General features: G+C 41.0%; 1 protein-coding gene across 8 annotated transcripts in view; it reads left to right on the top strand.

Annotated features, from left to right (window-relative positions):
• The window catches only part of NRG1 (neuregulin 1), a 452,615-nt gene that overhangs the window by 290,590 nt on the left and 143,742 nt on the right, over positions 1-18,283 (top strand). For all 8 annotated transcript variants that reach the window (XM_071424698.1, XM_071424693.1, XM_071424699.1 and 5 more), the window contains one exon: positions 16,950-17,127. In XM_071424698.1, the coding sequence (XP_071280799.1) occupies positions 16,950-17,127 (178 nt within the window). The remainder of the gene's footprint in view (positions 1-16,949; positions 17,128-18,283) is intronic.

Here is an 18,283-nt window from a genome sequence, read left to right as displayed (position 1 = left end):
AAGCAGATGCCCAGTCTGCAGTGTTGCTGTGGTATTACACATGGGATGTTACCCAGGGAGATGTCCGGTTGGGACTATATTCAAAGGAACAGGTAAATTGTTGGAAAAGCAGGGACAAGACTGGGACTTGTGGGACTGGACATTGAGCAGTGGGGAAATGAGTGAATAGAGAGGTCCTCGGTGGAGACCTAAAAAAGGAGGGAGGAGAGTGAGGGCAGAGAACTTGGGGAGCACGATGTGTCTGGGAGATAAGGCTGGAGGAAGAGCAGGGGAGAAGCACATGGTCATTTTTGGCTCAGTGGGAGACTGGAAGTTGGGAAAGGGGGGAAACTGAGATGTGTCCGACCCACAACAAGGGTGGAATGAGTGGAACAGAGAAGGGTGGGAGAGGAAAAAAGGCTGTCGATACAGATGGTGTTGGGCAGCCCTACTTCCCCTGGGGTTAGCCAGCAAAGTGACTTCACTGACCACCCTCATCATCTTGTCCTCGCCTGCTTAGCCGCGCTGTTGCCATGCAGTGACCATGGCAACCCAAGTTTCTGACTGGCTGTCCTAGCTTGGTAGCTGTAATGATAGTGGTGGTGAGTATTGACAGAGAGGAGGGGCAGGCAAGCAGCTGTGGAGCACGGGAAGTTGCCTGAGTACAGTAATCGTCTTTGGCAGGTCAAGGGTGAACCGTGGCCTGCGGGAGTTGTACAATGCCCAAGGCTAGCAAAGTGGTGTTATAATAAACCCCAGATGTTTCCGCTATTTACAATGTATATGTTATGTTTAAACCTGAAAATGCATCCTAGGATCTGGTGGGTAGGGAAACAGTTATTAGCTGCTTGGAAATGACTTGCTGGTAATGTATCTGTTCCCCCTTGATATTAGCTGTTGCCTGTTTAAAATATAAATCTTCTAAGCAGAGACCCTCATGAGCAGCTTCTTTGCCAAACCAGTGGTTCCATTCGGTGTCATGAGGAGCAGCACGGCTCTCCCTGACAGGTTCCTGTGATGGGGGATCCTGGGCACGGCAGCCCCGGGAGCCACGCTCACAGCCGGCCTGCGTTGGTGTGGGAGAGGCACTGCTGTCAGGCAGGGGAGCCCAGCCAGCCACAGGTGTGCAGAGAGCACTGTTTAATTTCCCCAGACTAATTATTTTAGATCTGGGAGCCAGAACCCTCGAGTTATGTCATGGGCCAGTGCAGAACTTTGAATAAGCCTTTAAGAGAGGGATAGGATTTAGCTGATCAGGCTTTTATGCCAAAACAATTGCTTGTCTATAAGAGTAAATTAGTCAGCTAAACTGTTTGTTTGTGGCCAAATGGTCGCTTTGCACAGACCCTCCAGTTGATCAGTCCTACAGATGGTCCAGGCAAGGCACTCAAAATGCTAATATTTGAAATGAATGAATTTAACTGTGGGAAGGCCAGGAGTGGAGGCTCCATTTTAGAGATGAATCATTCTGAGTGAATTATACCAAAGCCACACAAAGTTGGAAGAGCCATTTTTGCTTCAATGTTTTATTGGATTTAACTAATCCAAGAAAAATGCACGCCTTCAGTAAATCCTTAGTAGTTCCTTACACACGTCCCCTGCCTGCCCTTGGTTCTATATCCACCAGTCTGCATGGCCACATTCATGCATCTTGCGGGCACTTGGGGTACAAAAGGACTTGTTTGGGCCCCTCACCACAGGGTGTACTGAGACGAGTGGAAGAGAAGCGCTTTAAGATAGGTTGTACAAAAACATTGCTAAAGATCAGTTTGCAAGGAAAATGGCCAGAAATTGAGTCCTCACCCAGATGCACCAGTGTTGCTATTTTGCCCAGGATACCTGGGATATGTAGGAGAGAGGAGTGGTCACATTACACAGCATTTGTCATGTCTGGATATGGGGTTTGGGTCTGCATAGAAATGAATCTTGGGGCCTGGGGAGAAAACAATGCTGATTTTGAGGTTTTGTTGCATTTTTCTCCCTTATTTTCTGTTCCTACTCCAAACAGTCCCCATGCAGCTATTCCATCAAAAGTCTACTATGACTTCTATTAAGGGCAATGCCTTTTCTTCCTGAGCTTTATTGTCCTCCCACATCTCATGTGCCTGCCTTAGAGTGATTTTCTTGAATGTTCGCCCTGATGGACAACTCCCTGCCTAGACATCCAGTTTTACAGTATTTCACATCACACCTCATAAGAAGGGGTGCAGTACAAGCTTTCTGCTAGGCAGAGTGCCTGCATGATGATGTGAAGGACCCTCTGTACCTTTCTCTGATTCACTTGGACTCAGTATTGTGGGTGAAGACCATTCATGTCAGTGGTTTCTAACATGATACTACAGTTTAAAATGCAGTTAAGCCACGTCAGTCAATATGAATTCAATGCCTGGGGTGGCTGAGTGTAAAATGACCAGAGTTCTGTGAATTCACATCCCATCCTACTAACTAGCTTCCCCACATGGAAAGTCAAATGAAATTTGAAAGCTAGCTAACTTTAGAAATGTTATTTGCCTGAGATCTTTTTTGATTATTAGACTTATCTGTTTTGGTGATTGCAGAAAAGTTTTTTCAGTGTTTTTCATCTAATTCAATGTGATGACCAAGTCACAGTGAAATTGCTGAACAAGAGTTAAAACAGAAAAAAAAAGTATTTTTCTCTCTCAATCTGTGCCTAAAACTGAGGTGACTTTTTTTGGGATGTGATGACTCAAATGTAACTCATAAAGTCACTCCTAGTACTTACTTGTTTAGGGATCCTGTTGAGTCTGAATTCAAAACATTTTTTAATAAAATTTCTGCTTTTCTCCTCTCTCAGGGGTCTGGTAGATTCCCCTAATGCCAAGTCCTTGTCTTTTTCTGTATTGTGATCTTTATCTATCACTCTGCAGAATAATCAGTAAGATAACTAATGCATCAAAAATGTAAGAATTTATATATTGTTCTTGTAGACATAGAATATCCTCAGAACTTGGAAAACTTAGTTATCAAATTGAAATTAAGGGCTATGCCTAATTATGAATAAGGGTGTCATAAGAGTTAGAAGCCAGTGACAATTTTTCTCCTTTTTTTTTTTCCTTCTTTCTGGAGAAAGAATGATGTATAAGAAAAGAAAAAGATGGTTAAAACCTGTTGTTTAAATTCAGTGCTTCCTCTGATTAGTTAAAGAATGTTTTGACTGGGGAAACAAGCCATGAGGATAAACAGCTGTCAAACATCTCAGTACTGTCAAAACCAATGCCATCTCCTGAGCAGTGATAATATTAAGGAATTCAATTCAAAACTTTCTTTTTTTTTAATCTACTGGGAAAGTCTAGGATGAAAATATTGTGAGAAAGAGGGTACGTGGCCCTGGAACTATTTGCCTTTCTCAGTATGGAAACCTTGGCTTCCATGACTATTCTGTGTTTGATGCATGTTCAGTCAATCCTGGATGGGTCTGCAGAGGCTACAGATGGAGGTGCGTTGCACTGCCAGACAAGACAATCACTTTGTTGGTGATTTGCTGGATTTAGATCCTCTTCTATTCTCTCTCAACTTGTGTCAGAGTTGTTGCTGAGAATCCCTGAACACACAGTGTGTGCTCACTTCCTCCATTGCAAATAGCTTGATTGTTGTATAGGCTTCATGAAAACACTTATTTGATGCTGCTTTTCCTCAGTCCTTGATCTGTTAGTTTACTACTGGAAATTCATGAAGCTCCTGGAAGAAGCAGTATGTAAGAAGATTAGACCTGGGAATAATGTCTTGCAAAGTCCAAAGCGTGCCTTAAATTCTTTCCAGAAACAGTGATTAAAATGGAAAAATATGGTAGACTGTCAGTGTAATTATACTGTTGGGGTTTTTTATCATGTTTTTCAGCCATTGGGTTTTATGACATCTTTCAGTAGCCAGATACATATTAGGAATCAGTTAATACCCTGAAAACAGAATGCTTATCATCTACAAAGTGTTTTGCTCTATTAATTGTTTCCATTTCCCCTAACAGTAATGGTGTCTGGCTTGGTTACTTCCTACACAGAATTCCCTTTGCAGCCAGAAGGGGGACTCAGGATATTAAATTTCAGCAGATGCGATGAACTTGTCCTTTATGTTCTTTTTTTTCTGAACATTGTTTTCTGATACTGTTCTGATTCTTCCTTGGCTTCTTCCATCAATCTTTTATGGCTGTCATTGTCATAGCTTTCAATATTATGTACTTAGCAGTGTGGGACAAATTTTGCAGAAGGAAATACTGAAATGGGCATTTGGACGTGTCTGGAATCAGGTTCCAGTCCATCAGGAAGCGGTATGGTGTATCACTTCTTTGTTTATCACAGGAGTTTCGAGCCCATGTGTATATCTCCTCAGGGGTATATCTTCCCTTCAGTGTGTCAGTAGGATCCTGGACTGTAATTAATAAGGGTGTTTTATTGGCTGTTGTGATATCCAAGCATAAGAGTGTGTGGGACCCAAGAGAGAGTCCTGGTCTGCTCTATGGATTTCAGACCATCGTCTAGCTCATGACAAAAGAGAATAAATGAGCATCTTTAAGCAGAGAAGTGCATGTTGCTTCATGTGCAGTGGAACAAGCTGTGAGAGAATAGCCAGAAGTTAAAAAAAAAATTACAAAACAAACCAAAAAGCCACCCAAAAATAACAACAACAACAAAACAACCTGTAGAAAAGACAAAGTGTGTTCATACATTATGTTAGGTAAACAGCAGACTCAGTTTTGCACAGTAGCAAGGAGTGAATCCTACCTGCCACAAGGTTTCTTGTGAGACAGCTGTGTTAGCATTGTCGTGTCACCTTGCTGGACTGAGTCTTACAGGAAACTTAATACACCTGGTAGTTCTCCTGCTGGGATTGCATAAGTTTCCCTCATAAACCCCTGTGTTTTGAAACCCTTTTAGGATCAAGGTTTTATCTCTGATTTTTATTGTGTAATATTAGTTTCATTCTCATGTCTTCTAGAAAATGTGGACAAAAGAGATGACTGACAACCCCCTAGAGTTCAGCACAGTTGGGGAGAAAGTTATGCATTCTAGCTGTTGTGTGCTATTTCCAGTGAAAATCTAGATTGTAATTTGACATCATACCATCTTTTTAGGATAATGTGGTTTTGTTTGGTTTATGAAAGACTGGTTTGTGGGGGATTTTTGTTTTGTTGTTGTGGGTTTGTTGGTTCGTTGGTCAGGGAATTGCATTTTTCTGCCTTTTTTTCCCCTCTTTTCTCTTTTTTCTCCTTTCTCTTTTTCCTGTCCTTTTTCCTTTTTCTCTTTATAATTTTTTCTTTTTTCCTTTGTATCTTTTTCATTTTTCCTTTTTCTCTTTTTCCTTTTTATTTTTTTCTCTTTTTTGCTTTTTTAAAATTAGTTAAAGAAAGGAAAGACTGGCACTGTGTAAGAATTGGTTTCAACACTATGCAGATAGTCCCTAAGAGAGATTTGAATCTGTTTTCATTCTTGATCTCATCTAGCTTAGGGAAGCATCCTTCCTGTGCCTGATAAGGAGCAGCCCCTTCTCTTAACAGATTGTGAAGTTATTTACTTCAGATAGCTTCAGAGAGGCACAGGGGCCACATGTGATGAGGCTGGAGAATTTATTTTATTTCTGGTTCTCCAAGAAGTATATAAGCAATCTGCCAGGCTGCTGCAGCATGACACCAGCACCACAGGGTGAGAACCTTCTGGCTTTTCCTAACTTGGACTTTTTCCTGAGCAGTTGTCTCAGGGTACTCTTGTTTGAGATTTTCTATTCTGTTAATATATTAAGGATTATGTAGATGGCTGCCTTCCTTGGAGCTTACCTGTCCAAACCTGTACAGAGCTGGCTTGAGGTCTGGTGTGAATCTGTGAAAGCAGCTTTGCTGCAAATTGGTTTGCAGTTATTCTGTGTGCTCTTCAGTAATTCCTCTGCAGTAAAAAAAGCACATTTTATGCTGCATGCTTTGTGTATGCAGTCCACATGATTTATGACTGAAGCTGGTGCCTTGGATAGGAAGTAAAAGCAAAGGAAAAGTTTCCTGTTGCACAAATTACAACAAACTGAAACTTCTAGTAGATAGGATACAGAGCAGAGAAACCACAGAAGATGATATACAAAAATCTCCAGCTCAGTAGTAGAAAAATGATTATATTGTACTCAAGGCTATTTTCCCTGAGAATGAAATAAAATGGAAGCTAAGAAAGGTTTGGGACATTGCTCTGATTAGTCCTTTTGTGCAGAAGTTTATGATGACATTTATGTCTTTCTACCCTGGATGTTGAATGCATACAAGAGTGTTGGCACACAAAAGTCATTGTCATTAAAGTTAGATTTCTTAATGCTATTGAGGCAGAGAGAGCATTGCCTCTAGAAAGACCTGTTAGGACTAATTTAATCCAGAAGCTTATTGATTCAACTTAATTTATTAAGGAATTGATTTTATGTGAGTTTAATCATAGATCAGCTTTAAATCGGTTTAAATGTGTTCACAGTGAGACTTTGCATTGGTCTAAATATAATTGATTAATGTTTTAATTAGATCCCTGCAAATTTGGATATAGATAAGGTCTCTAAATTTTCTTTCAGTGAAACTGTAGCACATTCCTCCATCTTCTGGGGTGAAAGTCTAGCTGTAACGAATCAATGACAAAGCATTTTATTTTCACAGGGCCTGAATTTTACCTTAGTTCTGTGCTGGGCCTTCGGTTCTTATCATATAGTAAGTAAAGCCCTGGATACAGAAAATTGATTATATCAATTTTCTGGGTGTGATTTTATCCAAAACGGTAACACACAGAAACCACTAGTAAGTTTAAAAAAAGTAGTGGGGGAAGGGAGTTTTACTTGATTTACCATGTCTTTATTCTTTTTGCTAGCAGGCTGTTCAGAATTTATGTGGAATTTATTCTCCAGCTCCTTTTTAGCTAAAATTTACCATATAAATGCTGTTCTGCTGATGGAGACTCTAGATTGGGGAATAGCCTTGGCAAATGATACACATTGCTTACTGCCCTTGATATATTTGAGCTGGTCCACTAGGTTCACTGGTGGCTTCTAGGTAAGGAATATCATTATTCTACAATAAAAGCTGTAATTCCTCCTTGACAGTAGCTAGTGGTGGCCACCATCACAGTTACATAATTAGCAACTGTTTGATGCATGTTTTAGTCTTTTTCAAGTACTCATAGATTTTGAGGCTGTTGAGAGATCTTGAGGAAAGGCTGAACTGGCAGCATGGGCTACATTGTTGTGGACAGATGCCCCAGGCTGGACTTGATGGCCTGGAGATCTGTGTCACAGTTTTTCTGTATTTGTGTGAAGGTTCCACTCCTGCTTGGATCACTTCCTACCATTCACACGTATTTCCCAATATGCAATTCCAGGACCTACTGGTGCTGGAATATACTTTAAAAAGCCATATAGTTTTCCCAATATATTTTTTTGACTTTTACCTAGAGTCCAAAACCATTTCAGAGTGCATAATTTGTCTTGTCCCTCCTCCAGTGATTGCTGCACCACAGCATGTGTCTGCACGCTTTACTTATCACGTGGTTATGGATTTTTTGGAGGTTGGCCTTTAAAAGGATGTCTAATCTTGTATAATAATTTAGCCAATGGGGAGATTTCCAATTATGTATTTTTGCAAGCTGTTCCCAATTGCAAGTATTTAGCAGCATTTGTAAGAATTCTGTTCAAGTTCTCATTTGTCTGAAGATAGCATGTACATTTTCAAACAGTTGTGACACAAATGCTTCCTTTTCACTGCAGTTTCCATTTCTGATTTGCCATAGCTGCAGAGTATAAATTGCAGTTCAAGTATGTTGGAAGTAAATTATATTGAAGGGTACATGATGAAATCTCTCTGCCTACTGTGCAAGTCCATAATGTTAAATGCCATGTTTAAATTTTTGCTGAGCAGCTGGGTTTGAGTTCATGATTTTTTTTCTAATGCCCAGGTGTATCCAGTTCCCTGACTCCTGAAATGTGGCAAATGGCTTTCTGTCTCATTGGCTAAAGGGTTTGCACTCCTCCTGCTAACAAAAACAAGCAAACAAACAAAAAACCCACCAAAAAAACCAAAACAAAATTAAAAAAAAAAAAAAAAGGAAAAAAAAATTCCAACAGGTTATTCCAAGTGATGGCCACTTTGTCAGCTTCAGTGACCTGGACTAATTGCGCTGTGTCCCTGGGGAAGAGCACATCCTTTTGCTTTGGGTGTGTCACTTCTGGAATTGTCAGACCTCATGATTTTTCCTTTAGTGTGCAGGTACAAAAGCAGTCATATTTCAAATTGAGTAGAGGGCAGGGAACATTGAATTTTCAGTTGTTATATAGCTGGGGTGGGGCTGGCATGTCCTCTGCTCTGTGATCAACACCAGAAGAAAATTATTAGAAAATCTTTGAGATTGCAGTAGAAGAACTACTGTTGCTTTCCAGTCTGTGCAGTCCTCTAGTACACAGATGTTTTTGTAGGCTTATATCTTTCTACAGCCTGTGCTGAATACCCACACAAATCCTAGAAAGGGAGTATTGCTAGGAGAGCTGACCACAAAGAATTTAAATGAGAGGAGGGGAAGGAAAGTGAACCATACCCACAGTGTTAAGTTTGACTTGTGCTTAAGCAAATCAATGTCTTGAAATTTTCAAAATTCTTCACACTGCCGTGAATATTTTACACAGCCAGTAATGCAACAGCAACTTCTACATTTTGATGTTCCAATTAATCTTGGTTTTCCCAAATTCATTTCTGTGATTTTATTTTCTTTCTGTTCATGTCAAGCAAGCCAGCAGACAGGTTTCAGCTTAGGTTTTCCACCTTCCCACTCCAAAATTTCAATATAGATGAGTGGTTCTTTGTGCAGAGGAACAAGGGTGGACAAATGAACCTCCTAAACTTCCAGCTGTGTCTTGGGATATCCAGACGTTTTCTCATCTAATTTGTGAAAAGTGTTGACCTCTGTGTGAACTTAGTGAGAGGGAGATTGTTTTGGTCTTTGGGGAGTCAGTTGTTTTGGGGAATTCTATTTTGTTTCTTCCTGTATGCTAATTATTCATTCCAGTGGTTATATCCCTAAACTCAGATTACTCATGTGTCCTTATTAGTGGTGGCAGTGACTAGCTCTGTGAACCCATACAGGAGAAGGTGATTAGTGGTGACCTGTTAAGGTGACCTTCATTCCACATTCTGGGTATTGCCTTCTGACCACCATTTCCATGGTATTTCACCTGTCTTGGCACTCCCTACTCCCTGTGTTTTCTTATTTTTTAATAAGATATCCTTGTGGACAGCAGGTCCTTCTGGCTTTCTTGTTCAACATGGAAAACTATTTTAATACTGGGAAAGCTTAGGTGCATACAGTGGCCATAATATTGTCTGATGTTATTGAAATTCTGCTTGATGCAGGGTGTTTCTCCTATACATATATGATTGAGCTCTCACTGTTGGAGTAGGGACAATGTGCCATACTCAATGAGAAAGACCTCTGACCAGGGATGTAAAAGTGTGCTGGCTGTGTTGCTGGATGTGTATTGTTACTACTTCTCTTAAGTCTTCCACAGCCTCAGGAGGAGGAGGAGGATTTTCAGACATGTGAAGGCCTGCCATGGGTAGATTTACACTGGGCAATTTATTGGCTGAGTCATGGTACAATTTGTCTGGGAAGTGGAACTATTGCAGAATCAGAAAATGCTACAAAGCCAAGAGAACGGTGTAAGCCAGAAGCAAAAATGGGCTTCGGTGACTAGGATCAGAAGAAAGCAATGACTCATGTCCTTTGCATGTGAGAATCCCAGCTTTGCTGGAACAATGTGAAGAGAAAGAGCATGGTGGACAAATGCTGAAAGGGTGGAGAAGCATCTGGGGCCTGAGATAAAAACACGAGTTACAAAATATAGTGCATAGGATTTGCAAAGCTTACAGGATTTGACACACAGAAATCTCTGTTTTCTGGTGATGTCAAAACAGGAGTAGAGCAGAGAATATGAAATGTGAGAGGGAGAGGAGGAGATGGCCACAGCAGTTTTGAGACCCTGAAGCCTGAGAGACTAAAGCTCTAAGGAAGCTATTTAAAAAAATAAATTCTACCAAAAGAGAAAAAAAAAGGAAAAAAAAAAAGGACTTGCCAAAGAACAGGATTTTCATCATTAGTGCAGATAAATAGCTTCTGAATTTATACCATTTGTTTGGTTTTTTAATTCCCAACATTATCTTAGGGCATACCATTGTAGCTACACAAGTACCATAGCTGAGTCCCAAAGTTTAAATTTTCCATGCTCCTCAGTCCAGTGGTCTGGTGAACCTTACAGCTCTGGCCGTAAAGTGAACACTGAGACCCAGACAAATTAACAGTGTAGTTGCAGCCTTTGCTTTTAGGTGGTTCTATCAGCTGCACTGCCCTCTGTTTAATGAGTCACTGAATGACTTTTTTCAAGAAAAAGTAGAAATTAGTGCTTAACATTCTTACACTGGAGAGCAAACAAGAGAAGAGATATATGTATGGTATGGCAAACTGCCACATCATTCCTTCTTTCATCTCACTTCAAGGCACACAACCTGAGTCAAACTTTTTTTAAATCTGCAATCCTGAAATTCAGCTCCTAAATCGAAAGTGGCTTCATGTGAAAAAAAATCAAAAAATACTGAGTACCTGCAAATCCCCTTGAAGTCCAAGGGACTTACCCTGCCCAGCATTTCTGCGTTTGGCTTACTTTAATTTTAGTGTTCAAGTAAAGATTCTGGAGTCCCCTTTTATGCACTTAGGTATGTAAAATATGGACCTGCAGATTCTTCCATGAACTTTACAAGCTGTTTTCCCTGAATCACTTTTTGGATATCAACTGTATTTGTTTTGCACTGTCCCACATTTTCAGTCTGCGTGATCAGGTTTTCGTATTGACAGTGTCTAACAGGATCATCAAAGCTTACCAGAGATGCGGCCAGTTGGAGTCAGCTGAAGCACTGAGAATCAGAGGAGAGAGTATTTAATGTGATCAGGCAGCGTGTTCCCGCAGACACGATCATCAGTAAATAAATTAGGTGTTGACCTTTAAATCATAATCTTTAGGTTAGACACTTGCTCACACCCAGCTTCCGTTGCAAAACCTACATTTTGCTTTGAACACAGTTCTCTGTCTCTGAGGAGGCCTAAGTTCAGAAACTGATATCTTGAGTGTCTACAGGAGAATGGAAAGCCTGTCATTATCATGTTACACTGAATAAATGGAAGCTCTCAGGCTTTCCTCCTGGACATGATACTTCTAGACATGCTGCTTTGTCACTACCATCCTTTTTCACTCTACTGGAGATGCTTTTTGCTTGTTGAGTGGAAGTGGGGGGGGAGGCGGGGGGGGGAAGCGAGGCAGGAGAGGGACCTACTCTTTGTGCATAGTACTTCTTCCATGTGCCCGTTTTCAGTGTCCTGTTGAAAATCCTGCCTACCCAAGGCCATGTTATGAACTGGCCCATGATACTCTCATCAGCAGGGTATACTGGGCTTGTGACAGAGAGAATGCAAAGATTAATGCAAGCTCCCAGAGCAGCTTCATGGCTAGGGGTAAATATCCATGAATACTAGTATGACACAGCATGCACTTGAAAGCATCTCATGCCAAATAACAAATATGTTTGGTAGAGATCTATGGGTTTGTTGGTGCACCATTACTTTGACAGGACCAAGTGAGACTTCAGTACCATCATACCTAAACCTGGTTGTCAGATTAGCAGCTGTCTTTGTGACTGGCTTTTGGGAGTCGTTACTTTGATTTATAGAGGCATTTGCTGCTTCCATACTGTTCCAGTGCTTAAAGAGCACAGCTATAGTGCTATTTCTCTCTATTACTCTTATTTCCTGGCTCCTGACCATGTTGCTAGCCATTCCTTTGGTACCCACCTTTATTTTGGCTTTTGCAATATCTGAAATTTCTGTAAAGATTTCATTTTAGCATCACTAGAAAGAATTATATTCTGTGGATGTTGGTTTTATGTGTAGTTCAAGATAAATGTCAGGTTTGCATTTTTCTTTTTGCTCTTGTCTGTGTAGACACAAGTATCAAATATCAAGACCCAGACCTGAAATGCATCTGACAGTATTTTCAAAATAATTCAGAATTTCCCATTAAGTAGCCAAATCATTTGTTTGGTTTCTCACTGAACATGAGTCTTTCAGCTGGTGTTCAGTTACTCTGGTATTTTGGAGAGCTGGGTGTTCTATCATTTCACACAGGGTTTTATCTTGTAGGTAATCTGTATTGAGACTCTTCCTGCAGAGATGTTGGCAGGAAATAGTCCCATTTTGAAAAGTGTTCGGAATTCAAATTGAGCTTCCATGTTGCCTGAGAGAGTAATAGGAGGATTAAAACCAAGAGAAGCAACACAAATTTTTGTGGGTTTTAACTGTTTATTTGTTTGTGGATTTTTGTTGCTGTGTGGCTTGGTGGTTTTGTTTATTTGTTTGGTTAGGGTTTGGGGGCCTTTGCAGGGAGGCTTTTTGTCTGAGTGGGAGCAGTGTACATTTTAAAGTGCAGCTTATATGTTTAGAAAACCTGGTCTGCTGATGGTAGGTCTGACCTTGATTATAATCTCATGTGCAAGGGGAGAAGGCTTTTGGAAATAATGTAATTTGTCCTGCATTACTTCCCTGCCTTGAGCATTATGCAGGAAAAAAAAAAAAAGAAAATTAAAAAATCAGAAAAGAAAAAAGGCAGTAAGTCTGAGGCCAAAGCAATGGATGTTATTGCTGTGGCTTCTATTAGCCCTCACCAAGCTGTTTGTCACAATTCTGTGCAACAAACTCTGCACATGTGCCTACTGGCAAGCATGCCTAATACATTCCTGTGCTTAGGCCCCCAAAAGGCTTTGTGCCTTTCTAGGGAAAGAAAAGACAGGGAAATAAAAACAACCACTCATGGAATTTCAGCTGAGTGTAGTTGTGTGATAATATTTTGCAGGTTTCCTGTTTAATTTGTTCAATGTGTTGAGCTTCCATGCAGATTAACTATACAATCAAGCACTGAAACTGAGGAGATTGATGTTCTTTGCCAAACTCACAAGTCCAGGGAGAAGAAGTTATCTGCACTCATACATTATCAGTGAGTCTTTTGCAGAGAGAATATGGAAATTTGTGTTCCTTATCTGCAATGATATTATGCAGGCCAGCAGACATGAGTTTCTGAAAAAAATTGCTAACAAAATGACAGCTATTCAAGCCATGTTAATAAGGAAAGATCTAACACCTTGCTTGCTGTTGCCTGTTAAACCCTTCCAACTGTGTGTGGCTTTGCTGACACAACTGCTCTACTGCTTTGTGTTCTCTCGCTGTTATCACCCTTGCTGCTTTCTTAGAAAGTCTGTCAAAGCAGGGGAGGTTCATGGGTCACAGAGAGACATCCTGACTGGGTAGTGTGAGAAGCCTGGGTGCCTTTCTGAGTGCCTAATTGACTCTTAAATGTGAGGCCCTACTGCATTTTGGCAAAAGGAATACAGATAAAGTAGATGCCCAACCCAATCTTTAATTCAAGCAGTTCCTCTTTCTGGGTACTTCCACACTTAGTTTATGCAGATTCTCTTCAGGATTTGTCTGTTCTTGGTTGCTCCCTTGTCATTCTGTGATGAATGGCATGTGTAACACCTCTGCTGGTGCCATACCAGAGCTGCTCACAAAGGCACTGCCCAAATAGTGACCTGTAGGAAATGCTGTGAGGCTCCCTTCCATTTTCATTTTAACTGAGTCCTTGTGTCCTCGATGGCACTTCAACATGTAGGAAATGCAGAAAGTGTTTTTGTCAATGAGTCTTCCTGCCTCATTCCTGCCTGCCATGGGCAGTCTCACACAGTGGGCAGAAACCTCGCCGGCGGCAGGAGCGGTCCTCCTGCGTGACAGGCATAGCAAGGAGAAGAGGAAGGGAGCCAAGCTGGCAGGAGATGCTGAGGGGACAAAGGGGGAAGGGGTGAAGAGGCAAGGGGAGGGTGGTATCAGGAGGAGCCATGTCTAGTTGTAATTATAAGCATTTTTGTCTCTTCTAAAAGCATTTTTGCCCTGCAGACAAAGTTCTGTCTTGCCAGCACCATAGAATTGGCACAGACCGTGATGAAACTCAACTACCTCTTGCAACAGTTGAAGCTGTAGCTGATCTTGATCCAAGTGTACAATGCTGTAGTTTTATCAGCACAAGCTTTCTCATATGCCTGGCAGGTCTGATTAACTTTTGCAAAACTGTAACTGAAAGGAAACAAACATCGTGTAAATGAAAAGAATAAAAAAAGCCTCCAAGAAACAATCTCTTTTCTGTCATGTCTTTGAACAGCTTTTGCTGTTTTCCCTGGAGAGCCTGCATGCTTGGACAGCGAGTTACTGTGAATTAGTGAGGGTCACTGCCATTGATTAAATCCTCTTTTATGTTTCCCGGTAACTCCTGAATTATGGCAAGAGTTGAGCATATTAATTTAACGCTTTTCTTTTTTTTCACTGACAGCTCTGATGGAGGAAAAAATCTGCAAGTCATTTTGAGCAGATAATACTGAATTAAAATAAAAATCAGGAACAAAATGGCATCTCTCTTTTATTCCAAGTTTCACATTGCTATGTTGAAAGAACAGGCAATAACTAGTTGAAGTTCTTAGCACAAAAATTTTCATCCTTGCAATTGTGGTGATGCTTTTAATTTATGCAAGATACAGTCTGGGACTATTACAAGTGAAAGATGGTAAAATAAGGAATAATGCCTTTGTATTTCAAACCTCTGCATCTCCTTTTCTTACATAGTGACAAAAGACTATAAATTTAACTCTTCAATGACAGAATGAAGCTATTAGTACAAGCCTCAGTAGTAAGGCTCTTACATAATGCTAATTACTTTTCTTGGAAATTTTAAACATTATTAACCTAAAATTTTATGTTCAGACAATATTTACATGTGTTCTTATATAAATGTATATATATATATACAAACACACACTTATAAAAGTGTATGTATTTATTTAAACATATTGGTTTCAGGATGGTGGGTATGGTGTGTAGGCACTTGTTTTTCTGAAATCAAAAGTTGTTTTCATAGCATTTTGAGAACACACTGAAATTTCCAACATTATTCAGGACAGTGGGAGAAAATGGAAAGCAACAAATGAGACGATTTTCTTGTCATGAAATGCTGGGCCTTTACCTGATCCATCCCAGTGGAACACTGACAGATGTGCCTACCCTGTGTGTACCACATCCTTGGATGCCATTGCTAGAAAAGTCTCTCTCTCAGACATTTTGTTGATGTCTAGAACACTTCCTGCCAGAAACTTGTTGTGCACACCAGCAGAGGTTCATGGAAAAAGTTGTCACCTTCCTGTTAATCAGGAGTTTTTTAATTATGGAAGGCTTGTCCATTTTCTGTCTTCTGCTGGTGTCACAGCAGGTATCAGCTCATTTGGTCAGTCACTGGAGACTACATTTTCCCAAACACCACCATTTATGCTGCTCTGGGCTCAGTTTCCAGGAAATTAAAAGTTTCCCTGTGCTTTCCTGGGGTGAGAAAGGCTGCCCCTTACATGTTTGATAGGCCATGCTGCTGCCTTCAGCAGTCACCCACTTACTGGACATGTGCATATCAGTCCTTTATTTAGGCTTCTCATAACTATGGTTATGATGGTGCTACTTGTTTTTTGTCTTATTGGAATAATAATTAGGGGCAACTGATGTCAGTAAATCTCCACAAATATACAAGGAGCAGATACCAAAACATAATCGAGAGTGTCCAGTTTTCTTAGGACATTTTCTTGCACAGGGCTCTGTCGGAGACCCTTTGGTGTCTCTTTAAGTCTGCATGTTATGGAGAATTATTTGACCACAGTGGCCATTTGTGTCCTTGGACAATATTACAGCTATTCAAGGAACAAAATGCCCTGCAGCTGGAGGCACTGCATGGCCATAGTGACTCCCTGGAGGCTCAGGCAGGGCACAGCTGAGCAAGGGTGGACTTAGGGGCTATCACCCACCAGCTGACCAGCTGCAGTACCCCATATTAGCCCTCCCCAGTTGTGTAGTAAAGGTGTTATGTTAAGCCTCAGGGGAAGCAAGGTCAGGTATAAGTAGGTGTTTTACCTATGCACTGGAGCACATAGTGGCTGACTTACACCTAATGCACGGGGGTCAGATGAAGGGTAGCATCTCACAGAAGGACTGCATCTTCTTGTGAAGCCTCTCCTCAAAGACCAGTAGCCACGTGGAATTTTAGAGGTCTATAACTTAGAAAGTCTGAAATGGTTGGAGGTTTACACATAGAGGAAATGTTATTGCTACGACATGGTAGAAATTGAGATGCTTCAGCTGGAACCCTACAGTGTGTTGGCTGAGCCTTTTCAATGCAGTGTCCCCTTCTGGGTCCAAAATACCCTTAATTGATATTGATTCTGTTGATGGGCTTCCAGGCCTGTTGTCTTTTGCCTCAGGGAAAGGATATGGCCAAGCTGAGGTTTGAGGTAGGTGTATAATGTGGGTTGTAATGTTTGGCTGGAGCAAAAGCCTTTCCCTGACATGAGGGAGGCTGTAGAGCTTATATTTATGCTTTTAACTCCCTGTCAGATCAGTTGCACCTGGAGCCTTTGGGTAGTCCCTAATTCATAGCAATTGAAATTAGTAAACCAGCAAGGTACCCTCCCTTTGTCTTTCTGTGTTACCAGTCAGAGATGCCTGCCACAGCGTGCTGTCTTGTGCCTAGGTGCACACAATCAAATAATGCTGTTAGTGCTCCATGCTATATTCAGAGGCAGTTTGGTTCTCGCTGTGGCTTGTGAGTTGTAAGACTGTCATAGGAGATCTCCAAAGCATCAAAGTGGGCTGCCATTAAATGTGCCCTTATGCTTTAAGGACAATACAGATTCTTGTTTTTCAGGGGTTTTTGCTGAAGCATTGCTAGTCTGGTTGGGGTTTCACTGTCCATGGTTTGCCTAGCTCAACTTGAGTAAGCGTTTTCCCTTTTGAGGATGGCTTAATCACCACCACATTCTTTTATTTCTTTAGCGGTGCCCCTCAAATTGAAGGAAATGAAAAACCAAGAGGCTGCTGTGGGTCAGAAGCTAGTGCTAAGGTGTGAAACCACTTCAGAGTATCCTGCGCTCAGATTCAAATGGTTAAAGAATGGGAAGGAAATAACCAAAAAAAACAGACCGGATAATATCAAGATCCCAAAAAAACAAAAGTAAGTACAAAATAATATCTTTCAAGTGGGGCTGGGAGGGCTGGGAAGTGATGTTCACCAGAATGTAAGCATTGAGGTTGTTAAATGCAGTAACACAAAGCTGAAAGCTATGAGTTACAGAGGAAGAAAATCTAAGAAAGCAGAAACCAGTATTATTGTTCCTGAAAGTATGAATGAAGTGTGAGTGTGATATAAAATTAATTTTCTCTTCTCAATTTCAGTTTGTTTTCTGATAGCCAAAGGCTGTGATTTCAACCAGTAAACCTTGGAGACCAGCCATTTTTAAACTGCTAACAAGAATAGAGATACTTTTTGTTTATTGTTTAAAAATCAAACACTTAAATTCATCAAAGGGTCACAGATTTTGAAATATTTTAGAGATTTTCTTTTCCAGCAGTTTAATCCTTTAGAAGGGCTGAATGCTGTCCTCATTAGCTCTGAATGTCTTTGCAAGCATGCAGTAGTCCTTTACCAGAGGCATTCCTGCACTTGCAAAACAAGGCACTGCTGTAGCAGATGTCAGACAAATAGCAAAGCATGCAAATCCTATCCTCCTGTCTGGTGATAAGTTCTCCCCACATGCAACTGATGACCAGTGCTGGAAGATAGACTGGTGCCTTGTTTCTGCAGGGGAAAATCCACAATGTTTTTACTGCATTGAGACAGGAGAAGGCTTTTGCTGTTTTGTCTCTGCCTTGTTGTTTACATTAGAAAGTTGTAATTGTCACCAGCTATGAAAATCTGTTTGAACACAGTCTTTTAACTCTCACTTCTGCTCTCAGTAGGCCGGGCAGCTCTCTGGTGCACCATGCCATGCCTTCCCTTCATTCAAGACACAGAAATTTTGGAATGCACTCTGCAAGAGGTTTTTCTTTCAAAGGTGTTCAGTGCCCCCATACTTTGTGTCAGGGCTCACCTCATTAGATGAAACAAGCCATAAACAAATAGATATTTGACTATTTAGAGTTATTCAGGTTAAAATTCAGAAGTCCTACCCTCCTTGGCAGTTTCTTGTACCCCAGCCTGGGGCACAAGATGAAATATGAAGAGGGACAGAGCAGCACCACCACAGCCCCCATGCCACAGTTGCACAGATGTCAAGAAGGAACCTGTGATGTCTCCTTTCAGCATTTGCAAAATGGAGCTGTTCCAGGTG

This window comes from Agelaius tricolor, unplaced genomic scaffold (genome assembly GCF_023055355.1).
Source record: "Agelaius tricolor isolate 1412-34295 unplaced genomic scaffold, bAgeTri1.0.p SCAF_4, whole genome shotgun sequence".
NCBI lineage: Eukaryota > Metazoa > Chordata > Aves > Passeriformes > Icteridae > Agelaius > Agelaius tricolor.
This window is presented reverse-complemented; position numbering and strand designations above follow the sequence as displayed.